At 39.6% G+C, this 14,412-nt stretch overlaps 1 protein-coding gene across 1 annotated transcript; it reads left to right on the top strand.

Annotated features, from left to right (window-relative positions):
• Positions 1-423: 423 nt before the first annotated feature.
• LOC145438741 (uncharacterized) lies at positions 424-12,833 on the top strand. The gene is made up of 11 exons (XM_080316094.1): positions 424-853; positions 1,885-2,011; positions 2,074-2,204; positions 2,546-2,644; positions 2,777-2,926; positions 3,355-3,390; positions 3,867-4,004; positions 4,581-4,732; positions 9,135-9,187; positions 10,378-10,505; positions 11,477-12,833. The coding sequence occupies exons 1-11, from the start codon at positions 748-750 to the stop codon at positions 11,686-11,688; spliced, it is 1,332 nt and encodes a 443-aa protein (XP_080172220.1). The 5' UTR covers positions 424-747; the 3' UTR covers positions 11,689-12,833.
• Positions 12,834-14,412: the final 1,579 nt, after the last annotated feature.

The following is a 14,412-nucleotide window of genomic DNA, read 5'->3' as shown; positions in this document are numbered from 1 at the left end:
CTTAGCGCAACGGCTAGCGCTACAAATAGGTACAATTTTTCAAAATATATCCAGTTAGAAAGATACATCTGCTACTTCGCCCAGCTGTTATACCAATTTTATTCATGATCACGACGCAAACATATCCCAAAACCTATTCCTATACTTTACGAAATCCTAAGTACAAAGGTAAGACATTTTGCCTATGAAACTGTACGGCATAGACTTGGCAGTATAGTTTAATACACAACCAATTTAGTATGTAGTACAAATGGAAAACTTACTTAAGTAAGATACTACGAAAAACTAGAAGTGCTGCGATACCGACCATCTCTGTCCGTAGCGCAGTAACTGTAGTCGATATTTCCCATTATAAAAAAACTTGCAGAAGGGTGAAACTTCCTAGTCTGTGTTGCGAATAGGACTTGGGACTTGGAGTAGGAAACGTGTGAGAGCTGAATGATACCACACAAACAACAGAGTATGATATGACTTTGGAACGTTCATACTTATTGTTCTCTAGCTCATAGAACAATGAACCGTGTGAAATAACATTTTGTTATCGAAACGAAATGCTTGACCAATGTTGATTTAGCTATTCACGTCCACCACTAGAAGAAAAATCTCATCTACTTGTCTTTCAATATTTGCTTTTCGAACACGTCGGGTCGTCCAGTTCGCGAATGCCAAGATTGGAAGGAGATTGAGCAGTGTGAAGGCAGGATAGTCTTTCGTAGTCATGGGAAGGCGTATGATTTCTCAGTTTCAATGCAGCACTTCATAATGGGTGGTAATTTGCAAATAGCACTCGTATTCTGGCTTGCAATCGCGGAACTTCTGGATAGAAGCGATGGGAAGCGCCGACCACATGCCAGTGAGTATGAAATGAATTTTGCGAGCTCATTTTCCAGTCTTGTAGTTTTAGTATAGATACTAAGGCTCACATCTTTAGCACTTCTAACATAAGTATACTTTAATGATGGAGCTTAAGTTATGCTATGTTTATTACAAAGATTAAAACAGAAATTGCCACAATGGCACAACAGCAACACAACAACAAAAGTCGATCTCTCTTTCCACCGTCACATGCGATCTGACGGCCAATTGTACACTTCCATCAGACTAAACTCAAATAAACACGTAATAAATCAATCAATCAATCTCACGTGCGATACTCAGCGGCCGAGGCAACACTAAACTTGTGCTACACAAACGCACATACGCCTAGTCCGCGATATGAAATCACAATGGTACTATATGACCCTAACCTAAATTATACATTCATCATGACCTTTCAATAAGGAATAGTTCGAATTCTGATCGAAGCTCCATCATACATGGTCATTCCGTGAATACCTTTGATCTAATATGTTTTCCTGTTTAGTGTTAACTGGCGCTATTAACTTTGCAGAAGTGGTAGAGCTATTTCGCTAATGGGGCGATTTAATATGTATGTAATATTTGTTGAAGTATTTGTTTTTTAAAGCCATAACGCCACGAATATTCATTTGTGACGTCATAGTGGATTGACATTGACAATTGAGAATATATGGTAAATATAGCTACTTTGACCAAATATCTGTACTATTAATGTTGAACAGACTATTTTGAGGGTTCCAACCATCCGATATCGATATACGTCGGTTATATCGGATAATAATTGTCCGTATGTTCATACAACATGTTTTTGGAAAGTATTTACGCAATTATGGCATAATTTTACAACTTAAAAAAAAACAATTTTTTTCAAAAGGCCTTTGTTTAAAACACTGTTTCAAACATGTTTTAAACAAAGTGTTTTAAAACGCCGTTCGTTCTAGATGCAACCCTATCTATACCCCATCAATACGACGCACGCCTTTCAGAAAATATTGGATCACCACAGTATTGCTCTTTTTACCATAGATATAAGACAGATGCAACCGCAAGATGTGAGGTGTGAAGACCGCAATCTTCAGAGAGAAGTTATTTGGCAACATTCCAAACGTATCAAGCGCGAGTGGGGTTTGCAGAAATACGCTGTCGGATCATGGTAACACAGATGCCGTCTGGCTCGATGAATTACAAAGTTAATCTGTCTTTGTACACTCAAAGCGTGAGTTACAATTGTGCGCATTACGTCAACGCCTCGTGCTACGAGGATGAGAACCATACAAAGCTTGTTGAGGAAGTTACGAAGACAGGATGTCGATTGTCTATATCGCAGATGGCGCCTTGGGGATTATGTGAGTTTCAATGAACTGATATATATATAGCTTCTAGTTGAAAATTTGTCGTCTCGAAGTCTCTAGTAGGCGTATACGATTGAGTAGCTATTTGTATCAAAATATTTTCGCTAATTCAGTGATTCTAATTTTAATCTATAATTTGTAAAAAATGGGTGGCTATAATTCAAATTATAGTCTAATTTGGAAAACAATGTGTTGCTATAATTATAATTATAATTTAAATTGGTAGAGCTGAAAATTTGTAGTACTTCAACTCTGCTATATAGTCATTCATTGTTTATAGCAGAGAACCCACGTCCCAATTCAATCCGAAATTTCTGCATATAGTTTTGATTAAGACAACTACAAAGTATCCGCAATATATCAGAAGAAAGCGAACCATAGCAAGATTCGGGCCGTATCAGTAACGAAACTTTGTCCGCCTGTCGACAGGAATAGTGAGTGTTTTACTTTATCGTTCGGCTTTGATCCTTGTTCATAGGCCGTGTTCATTATAGTCGACACCTAACGCAGATGCTTCAAATGAAAATCAGTCGATAATGGGCGTGACATTTGTGCATCGTTTTCAGTGAAACTGGATCCACCCGAGTTTGAATTGATACGTCCAACAACTACCACGATCTCGATAGTATACAAACTTCCGACGGAATTGGAAAATGCCATCAGAGACAGCGGGAGCTATGATTTGCGAATTGCGTATTCGCTGTGTTTGACAGAAAGTTAGTAATAATTAGTTGAACATCCTTACCGCTGGGTTATACATTATCCTATCATGAAATGTGAACGCCTTGAGTAATCGAGTGCAGTCTTAATCCCTCGTTACGTTACGACAAATGGAACGACAATATATGCTTTAAATATGTGTGCTCTGTTTCCCGGTGGTGGCTTTACAAAAGTTGATTCACTTTAATTAGACACATATTCGATTGACCCATATTTGATTAAGACTCATATTAATGCTATATATATTACACTGCAGTATTTTGAAAAATTGTTCAATTTGTGTATTTTTGAGATTCGTAAGTATCGAGGAACGATCAATTTTTTTTCTCATTGTTTTCTTGTAGATGAAGAATCGAACTACAATAATATTTATAGAGGTCAAATAATATATATTTCCAACTACAGTCGTTACGTGTCATTACAGGTGGAAAAAGCTGTCGGAAGGAAAATATACGCAATGGTAAACAAATATGTTTCGTTATTACGTGATTTGATATAAACCAGCCAATGGAAATTTACTGGATCAATTATCACTCGATATTGATTCACTTGACTATAAATGCCATCTATGAAAAGAATCACACACTTATAAAGAGGCGATATATTTCTTAGATTAATCGCAAACCGTTGATTTTGAAAGCAGATTTGAGTGGATTCAGTCTTTTCAAATCTAAATATTGGTCCTGATGTGAACTCCAAGTCATTGATTCGGTTCGTAATAATGACCTAATACAGGTCTAACTCAGATTTTTTCATCCGCAATCGCTTGAAAATTAAATGTTATTAGAAATTGCGTATACAAATTGAGTTTCTCAAAGCTAACTATTTAAAATCCAACAAAATTCGGTTATTTCATTCCAAATCCATGCTCAATTGCTCATCTTCGGTCCACAATGAAGGTACCGGCGTCAAACCTATTGATGAAATTCATTGCAGCTACCTGTGACCCGTCGTTCACATTCTCTAACCTCAAAGAAGGGACCCTATACAACGTATCCGCTTGGTATACAACCCGCGCAAGTGGGAAGTTAATACGAAGCGAAGTAGCGTCCAAAGAAATCGCAACTCCAGTCGGTAAGGTGTAAACACGGCACTGGCCATTTACATTATGAATATACATAAAATGACCCATAATTTACAGGCGCAAATACAATTGATTTGTTATATGTGAGATTAGTTTGAGGTATTTTAACGAGTACGTGACAAAACATTTTAAAGTATGTCGTCTAAGAATGGCTTCCATGACATTTGTTTTCGTTTTAAACTCGTGTGTTTATTTGTTATGTCGCGCTGTACCGACTTGGACATTGTTATGTGCGTGTTCGACACATCACAATGGATTAACCGTGGTGTCGCGTCAGTGTTGAGAAATTTTCCCAATTCCCATAGTTTTCATACCGGGCTATACGCCAATGGCCATGCGCGATTAAATATCAGGTTTCAATACATTGAGCTGGCAATATTGAATCTTTTCCTATAGTAACCGATATTACGAGATTGTAACTCAGTTTATGAGAAGAGCGTTGGGATTTTCACACATCTACTTTCAATTCGATGCGATAAATACAGCAGACACTTTATCTTGAACTGACCATCAAACGAAATACAAACGCTCCATATGTTTACCATGTTTACTTAATTTTATCGCAGACTATTTTCCTGCCCAAGCACAAATATTGTTGGTCATCGGGATTTCGGCAATTTTGATTATGTCAATCGTCGCGCTTCTGGTTTGGAGGGAAGTAAGGAAGTATCTCAAGAAATGGGAGGCTCTGGTTAATAAAGAATTACCGAAATATTTTGTAAGTCATTAATCGCCACTTATCTCTGAATTCTTGTCGAAGTGATGTAATTTAAGTTCGTTTGAATTGCCTCGATAAAAACCTTGTACAGTGGACCACGGTTAATTCAGACACTTTGGTTACGCTCACTTTTGGCCAAATAAAGCGGAGAAACGGCATTTTCCGAATTCAATGGTAAATCAGTTGTTGGCAGATAACGTATTGGAATATTGTACTCCTGCGGTAATAAATGAATGGCAGCTCCGCTTTACTTCAGTGATTGGGATTGATCGCGTGAGACGCACAGGAGTTACATCTACATAATAATAATAATAATTATTATTATTACACACAACAACAGTGGCGCTTATCGCCTGCGTGCAGGCCTTGTGCACCACGACAATGCAATAGGTACTGTCCAGTATTTTTTCTTTCGGCCTTTGGACTTCTTCATGCTCACGCACTCCCACACTTTCATTCCTTCTCGATTTAGTTGTCCACTTGGGTCTCTGCTGGCGACTTTGAAGCTCGGCTCACCTTTCCTCTGTTTTTTTTTTCTATCAATGCGCTGCGTTAGCATCGGGAACGGCGATGAGGAGCCCAGATAAACCTCCGACACATAGAAACATGGTAGAGCCGAGACTCGAACCATTGGTGTCGAGCCGGTGTCGCTTAGCACACTGCGCCACTCGCTCCCCCTTAGGTGAATAGAAGGCTAGTTTTATTGTACAGTATGTCGATACCAAACGATTCAACAAATACTGTATCCGGGAATACTGTGTAGCATACACACACTAAGCCTTAAAATAGCACAGCAACTATTCAAATACATCAGGCAAATTAACGCCATGCAGCAAGGGCCGAAACGACATTTCCACGTGACGAGAGTACACCTCGAAAAGTAATATTTCTGTAGCATTCTTTCTACGAGATAGGCGCCTTTGTACCGATGTAAAACCGACATGAAGGCAGGGTTGCCAGACATCTTCTGCGAAAAAGGGCCAAACAGCGCCGAAAAAGGGGCCAAATTGGCCAATAAAAGGGCCAAATTGTTCAATAACGTCAATAACGCTGCAACATTACCCATAGACACCTGAAATTCCAGTTTTATATTGTTGATACTGTTGTAGGACACCAAATCCACTACCTGCAACTATACTGGATCCAACTACAATAACTTCTTCATTATTTCAAGCCTTTTCCGACTGAATATAAAATCGTAAAATAAAACTTTTTGTGCTATAATATGAGAGTGATTAAATTTTATGAATTTTAATTAAACATCGAGAGAATAGTTTCTTTACATTTGAAACTTATCCAACTTATCTACCGATTTTTTAGGTTTTACACCAAAAAACTCTACGGTTATGTTGATTTTTTTCTTTGAAATTTTTATCAATAATTAAGTACTATAAGGGTGCTCTTCTTCAGACTTTTTCTGCTACATAGCTTCCAGCCATGTTCGCTGCTTTTTCGTCCACCTGTTCACAAATCTGTATTTACAATTCCAACACAGTCTACATTCTACAAAAACAAATCCAAATCTTCTACAGTGTTTCCACTCGAATCTTTGACATTGGCATAAACATTGTCAGCCCAATTTGCGAGACAGATTTATTTTAATAGTTAGTTTGACGGTATGTCTCAACTGCTTCCAAAAAGGGCCAAAAATTGAAAATAAAGGGCCAAGGGGCCAAATTATTATTTTGGGGCCAACTGTCTCTAAAAATGGCCAAATTTCACGAATTTGGCCCCGAAAGGGCCAATCTGGCAACCCTGCATGAAGGTGGCACGGCCTGATATGAGTTCATTGTAGATCGCACTGCATGGATCGTCATCGTTTCCCCACAATCTACTAGCATGTGTTAAAACGTAGGAAGTAATGTGGTCATAAGCGGATAATTGTCCATATTAACGGTGTTTCAAGTGTCATTTTCGTTTTGTTCCGTTCCGGGTATTTTGTCCAATCAAAGCGACTGCAGGGGTTATCTGGTGTCCGAATTATGCGGATTAGACTGTGTTTCGAAGCAACACCAACATCAAACCCAAGTTTGTTTGTTTGTTTGTTTGTTTTCTTGACACCTATTGGCGCTTTTAACAATTTAGAGTACATTTCCTAAGTTGAACGCTTGGCTTGCGTCCTTTTTCTGGTCCATTTTCTGCTGTCTTTCAAGATGTTTGGCTCTCTCTTCCTCTGGGCATCTCAAGGGACTGTATTTACAGCGGGATCGGAGATGAGGGGCCCAGATAAGCCTCCGGCACATAGAAACATAGCAGTGCCGAGACTAGAACCAGCAACTATTGGTGTCGTGACTGCAGTGTTTGGCCAACTGTGGCACTCGCTCAGTGAATATTAATGTAATACAATACTTGGCTACGCGGGCTTGACCGCTGCATGGTTATGATTGTGATCATCACGAGACCACTGTCCAATACATTCAAGACGAGACCATCCATCAGATTCAAATGACTTCCGTGGGATATTGCGACATATAGGGGCTGTAAACATTGTGTACGCAACCAATTTCGGGATGATACGTCATCGAAGGACGCAGGTGTTCGTGCCGTATGATCAAGCCGTTTTCGACCCACTGAGCATTGTTTCGTAGATCGTTATAGATACTCACACGAATAGCCAGTTTCGTGTGCGCAAGGTGAAGAATATGCGCGCCACCATTGACACAATGTCTAATCATAGTGATATACATTTGCAAAATCGGTTGGTTGAAAAGAATCAAAAGATATGGGTCTCAAACAAACTTACACGAACTACTGGATCTTCAAAATGCGAAACTTGAACTCGAACTTCAAATTTTGAACTATAGAACGAATCCTTTTTCAAAACTCGCAACTATATAACTGGAATAGGGTTGCCATACGTCCGGAATCTCGCTGTTCAAACTGCGTCCGGGAGGAATTTCTAAAATATACCTAAATGCCAGGAATCTTGAAGGCTTGAAGTAGGCTCATAATTTTTTCCTAGATCAAATACATGGAGATCGTTATTTTTGGGCAGATTAATACTATGAAATTTTTCTCCGCGCCGCGCGCGATATGGAGACCACCGTCCTTGCAAAAACTGCAGATCAAATATACTGAAATAAGTCTCATTGTAATCGCAAATATAGAGGATGGTATATTCTTGGAGTCGGTTAAGGCCGTTTAAATGCTTTTTTTCGAAAATAGTGGTTCTAAACCTGGAATTCGTTTGCCTTTATTCAGTTGTAACCAAGTCACAAGGCGCTGATTCAAAAAGTCAATCTCACTTTTATAGTTTTGACACGACAAGTCGAGTCGATTCATTTTCAATTCACCACCGAGTCCAAGTCAGCGAGTTGAGGGTCGAGTCCGAGTCATAGTGTTACGACTTGAGTCCGAGTCCAAGTCATCGTGTTAACTGCTCAGTTTCCAGTTAAAGTTTTGGTAAACCCACTTTTTATAACTCTGTTTTTTGATATCGTATAGTTCGCATTTAAAATATATTAATTTTCCTCACTTTTAGCAGTTTCTGGTCGTCTTTTCAAGTACCAGTACGAATAGACCAGCAAGTCAATTCAATACTTAGACTGAATTGAGTCGAGTCGAGACATTTCCGTATTTTGGGAAAAAGACTTGAGTCAAGTTGAGTCAGCAGAAAATCGTGACTCGAGTCATTACAACCCGGTAAATAATCTTATGTACGATTACGCTCCCTGCATTTTCGAAGTCATCATCCTCCACCAGCTCATAACTCCGATCATGTGGGCAGATGATCAAAATATGGAAGAACCAATAATACTGACGGAATTCATTCAGTAAAAATTTAACGACCAGATGCGCATGGAAACCGGATGCATAGCCTATAGCAAGCCCCCCAGAAGTTGCATCGAATACCCTATGGTGGGTCCAAGATCAGTGTTTATTTGGGTGGGAAGGGGCTGAAAAATTGGGTTTCGGTCTCAATTACAACTTACAACGCACAGTCCCATACCCCTGAGCTGGATCGTGACCATCTCTGGTCGATAAGCAAAGCTGTGCTAGTGGGACGTCATATTGACCGACAATATGCTCACACCTCATTTTGAATTCCGCTAGTGGGCGCTAACGAGTGTCTGGAATTTGAGCCACAAAAATATGGTAACCCTAAACTAGAACTAACGACCTGACGACATTTAAAATGAATGAACCTGTCCAATTACTTATCCCCTTTCCCAGATGTGAACTCGTCTCTACTTGTGACATCAGCTAAATTTGAAATTACAAGTCATTTACATGAGCCATGATTATTTACGCAAGCATTCTGCTCGACAGAATTGCTTTCGCTTCTGAGTACAATGCGCCGAAATCTTGACGTTTCCCTGTAAGTACAATATACCAATCCTTCTCGAGATCGGAAGTCAATCGATTGACATATTTTCATTAACCATAAATCTTATTTTCGTAGGAGGATGCCTTGAAAGACATACCGCGAATGCAAAGTATTGTTGATGTATCCGGGTAAGTTGACCTCTCCTATGACCCACCGTGACTTGACAATCTTTCAATGATGCTTACTGCTTGTAAATAGAGCATCGTTCAATATGCGTATTACAACGCCAATGTTGAGCGTGAGACTAAAAAAACGAACACGTACCACCATTGAATCAACATGTGATAATACGTAACTCAAATTGATTCCTAGTCAGACAGAAGGCCTATAGGACAGAATTGGAATCAACGAAATCGAATAATAGCTCAGGCATTCTTTTAAATTCACCTGACTCGACTCGGGCACTTAAAATGTGGATAGTCGAATCACCACTTTTCAAAATTATTTTATGGACCGAAATCTACAGCAGGTCAGTAATAAATAGAAACGAAATTCCAAGCAATTTGTAAAGAGGAAAGCATAGTGCTTTGACGTAAAAAATATTAGAAACTTCATGGAACTGTAATGATCTAACAGCGTCATCAGACCACAGGTACATCTTTTCCAGCATCGGAAATATAGTATATTTAAAGGCGTTAAGATAGCCGGACCTTGAAGATATTTATTCGCCGGACTGGCAAGCTAAAAAAATGTCGGATTCAAGGGGAATTTTCAGCCTTATGTCAAACAATCGACCCCATTACTTTATAATTCCTAAGTAACTGCCTCGGTCTCTCGCACTATAGTTTTGAGGGTAATATCTATCAGGAGATTGAAGTCTTTGCCAACGTTGTGGTTATTCCTGCTGATTCGATTCGGCATGCCTAATTCGATTAACACGACATCAAAAAGGATTAGATTTGATTTCGACTGAGTCAAACGTTTAGTATGCTTGTTTTGTGGTAGGCTATTCATGGCGTTTGCCATTTACACAATTACACCAGGCCAATTTTAAAAAATTGTCTGTCGACTTGCAGCACGGCCCACTTCTAGGCTTTCATAAGACACCGCCTGCGCGGATGATACGGCGAGGAGGAGCCTATAGATAAACCTCCAACACTTAGGTAGGAATTCCGGAGTCGACCTAGGTCGGACTCGAACCCGTGACCCATCTGTGCTGCAGCTGTAGATTATATCACTAATATGCTATCTCGGCCATAGTTGTTTTATGTGGACCTGACTATTTTTATACTTATTCATCATCATATATATCGGAGGAATATTTTCCATCTTTCAAGTATTTACTGTAAACATGGTATGAGTGTTTCATTTGTGACAGAGTATTCAGGTGTACCGACTCCTTTCGCGCACTCGAAAACGAACTAGCGCTACCGAAGATTAAGATCATTCTCAAAACTACTCCGTCTGAAACAATCGTGAAACAGACCGTGTCGGAAAACGATGAAGGTAATATCGTGTGACGTGTCTATTCCAAGTATTGTGCGTATGTGACGTAGTTATTAGATAACATGTATGAGACAATAAAATGTCAGAATTCACGGGATTTGTCGCTAGCTCGTCAACCTAACACCGCCCATATGCTACTGTGGGCGATGTGTGAATTCGGACCATAGTTTGGTCATGCATAGATCCTTGTCATCACTCATAACTAGCCAGTCGAGTATGCTCATGATTGGCAATTATATAGGCCTACCATATTTTGGAAATCTAAAAAGAGGACACTTTTTCAGAAATTTGAGACTTGCAAAACCGGAGAAGAATTCTCAAAAAATCGGTGTTTTCCCACTTTGTGATCGGTTGACTAAAACCCTACAATTATAGCAAAGTTATTTGGGCAAAACAAGCGATGTTAAACAGTGAACATCATCAGACGATAGCGCAACACCAATGCGCCTTGCTAACACTTTACATGTTTAATGTACAGTACATAGACCAGCGGTTCTTAACATGTGTTACATGGAACACTATGGATGCCCAGCCCATAGATAGTCTCAGGGGTTTACTGGAGGTCCAGACACACATTCAATTTATACATATGATTTGTGATGGCACGCCCGGCTTGGCCATCATTGGATGATGGTAATTAGGCCCGATCAGTAGTCGAATTGTCACAGTTGTGGTGGTGTGGTCTGCAGTAGCATACGCCGGGGAGGTCGGAGTGCGAAATCGAAATCCCATCCTTCTCAAATATAGTCCGTGACACAGTGATCTTGAGACTAAACGCGTGACATTTCGACGTCACGCTTAGCGATACGGCTGTTGATATACAATGTTCTTATCAATTATCTATTAGTTGCTGTCGATTGCCTCATAGTGTCAGCTGAAACCATTCAGATTTATTTCAATAAGAATATATTATTCATTTTTATATCTTGAATTTCTATATCTTCAAATAACAAGACAGCAATGCGATCTAGAAATCAAGTCGGAGCAACCATGCGTGACAGAAAGCCAGACCAGTCACACCGAGCTGACTTCGAAGGAAGGGAAATACGAGAGCTATATGCGAGAGAAGTTTCCGCGTGAACGCACAGACCAGGAATGGTTCGAAGATGGCATCGGCGCATACCTAAAGAAAACCGCGGCAGTGGATTGGGATAGTTTGGAAAACGAACAGCTGATGACATGAATATTTCTATGAATTTATACCCGAATCTTTGGCGAAGCAGAGAGAAATGGTGCGGATTCCTGCGAAGGAAACTACCCTGCCTGACTCACATCTAAGTTGCCGCGGGGCAAAAGGGAATGTACGGTTCGCTCATTAACACATGACAAACGCATAATGGCGGGACTGCGTAGTCTAGACCGGCTAGTACCGGGAATGACATTGCGCATTATGGTTCCAAGTTATACAGTGTAGGGTCCCCAAATCCTGACTGTACCTCATCTATGCGACATAGTAGAACCTACAACCAGACGGGATAAATAACAAAGAAGTTCCACTATCTCAGAGACTCAAAGTGTTTTGGCTAATTGCAGTATTTACTCAATTGATTTTGCTTTTGAACTTTTTATACTTCCACTTTTACTTCCTTTTTACGCTTAGGATTTCGAAAAGTAGACATTGATGTGGACAGTTGGTCCCATGTTTACAACGCGTATATGAGTGAAATTGTCGTCAAGGACACCTGTTCGCGGTGCTATTCGTCATTACGTGTTGGTCGCGCATGTACATGGTACATGTTGCAATTTCATAAGTAGCCGCCTATATGATACAAGTTGCAAGTTCCAATGAGATTCTGTACTGGTGTATCATGTGGATGAATATTGGTTATAACGCATCACAATTTCCACGCAAGAGGCGTTGGCGTGGGATGGCAAGTTATCTCCATACTATAGACATAAGTACAGTGCAATAGAACCATAGAACCGTAAAACCATACTCGTAAAAACCTTTTAGCTGCAGTTCCAATACGGTGACATTGTAAGTCTAATGACTGCGCTACCAGTAATGTTTTCACCCCGGTAATTTTAATTTGAGACCACATCATATTTAGAGTGCCCCTTTAATTTTGGTCTCTATTGATACAGATGATGTTTTATTGATCCGAGATCCGCTCTGTATAGCTCAGCGCCCGACTAAATATCTGTCGCAAGAATGTGGTTGCACATAGCAACGTCGCTTACGATGTGACATTGCGATCTTACTCTTGTATTATACTTTTCATATCTCTTGTTCTTGCTAGTTTATACAAAATACCTCAAATCTGAAATTTATTTGGCTTGCGAGCAATGTCAAGAATGAGAATAATAAAGTTTGTCTCAGTCCTCACACTCTCGTGTCTGGCTGGGATCGGTTCCAACGGCCACTTCGTTTTCTACAGGGTGGAATTCACACAAGCATCCAGGATTGGATTGCTCTTGACACGATCAATGCGTAGTAGCGTTATGCCGCTAATGTTCTCATCATGTTACGATTGTGGTGTACCAATCCATTGCTAAATATTTTTCTGTTAATCTGGATTCGCATATTGTCGAAAGATAACCTGTTTATAAGATGATTACAAACCTAAATTTTTATCTGAAAGCAAACAAAAAGACTGTCACATTTAATTCAAGTTCATTGAGGTCATTTCTATTATTATGTCTAATAATAATAGATATAATAGCAATTAACTATTTGTTACTTTATTACACAAATTTGACTTCTCAATTCACATGTCTAAAAATACCGGCGCCGCTATCAACTCGAGTTCTTGAGAAATTGAAATCTCTAGCCAATCGCGTCAATCGGGAATTTCAAGGAATAGCCCATGCATTTATGATTTGGCGCATAGTAAAATTACCGCCTCGTTGCCAAAATAGAGAAGATAATAGTACCAGTGCCGATCGCAGCACATCCGGCGCATCTCTGGTTGGCGATACACACATCACTTTAAGATATTGAGCGGATGCTTGCAAACCCAACTATATTTAATACAACTTCTCTAAATAGTACCTATCAAATCATATCGAACGCGAATATCGATATGTACAATTTGCTGTAATATGCAGGAGAGCCTACCGTGTATACTTCTGTGTATAATCGTCCTATACGTCTTCATAATGATCACGAAGCCGTACTATTTTCGTCCCTACTGACGAATTTGAAGAATATGAGTAACCACATGGAATGATTGTCCTAGTGAATGTAGTTTCATCGTCATACTACACTGTTGTTACCGAGCAGCGAGAAAAGAAGCTATACCAAGTTAATTTCAGATCATCTTGTAATCTGCAACCTAATCGATGTTAAGTTTTTAAAATGACATGCATTACTCGCGAAGTACTTGGTAAAGGTCATAAAACACACATTCCCTGGCGTCAAATCTTTAAGGACAGTAATGTGTAGTTTTGAAGCCTTTTGGTTGGTTCCGCCACTACCAGAGCAGATGCGATAACATACATCCAAGAATAATTATAATTATGATAGCTGCATCGGGCAGATACTGACACAGTTGTTACTACTGCGCTGCTAAACTGTTACTTTGGAAATACGTTGGAAAGCCACAAGTTGATTGTGACGTTCACTGAATCAGGAAATTTATTACTGTTTCGTATTAAAGCTCGGTTTCAGTCACGCACGTATCGTGCGTTATCGTGCGTCAAATTATTGATTTTGTGCCACATTTCTTGGATAGGATGACGGTGATTATGTTGCAAATTGCAATTTACAACGGAACCTGGTGTTCGCACTATGTCCTATTGCAGCTTGCAATAAGAGATATTGCGAACACCAGGTTCCGTTGTAAATTACTAGGAATCCTTTTACCCGCAATATCGTTAATTTTCATAATTCAATTCATTGCACAGTTACATGCACATTGCACTTGCACAAATTTATATTTGTTCATCGTTCATTAATCTGTCATAC

Source organism: Botryllus schlosseri, chromosome 5 (genome assembly GCF_051294905.1).
Source record: "Botryllus schlosseri isolate E-star chromosome 5, Bs_hap1, whole genome shotgun sequence".
Lineage (NCBI taxonomy): Eukaryota > Metazoa > Chordata > Ascidiacea > Stolidobranchia > Styelidae > Botryllus > Botryllus schlosseri.
The sequence above is the reverse complement of the archived record's forward strand: the minus strand, read 5'-3'. Positions and strand labels throughout refer to the sequence as shown.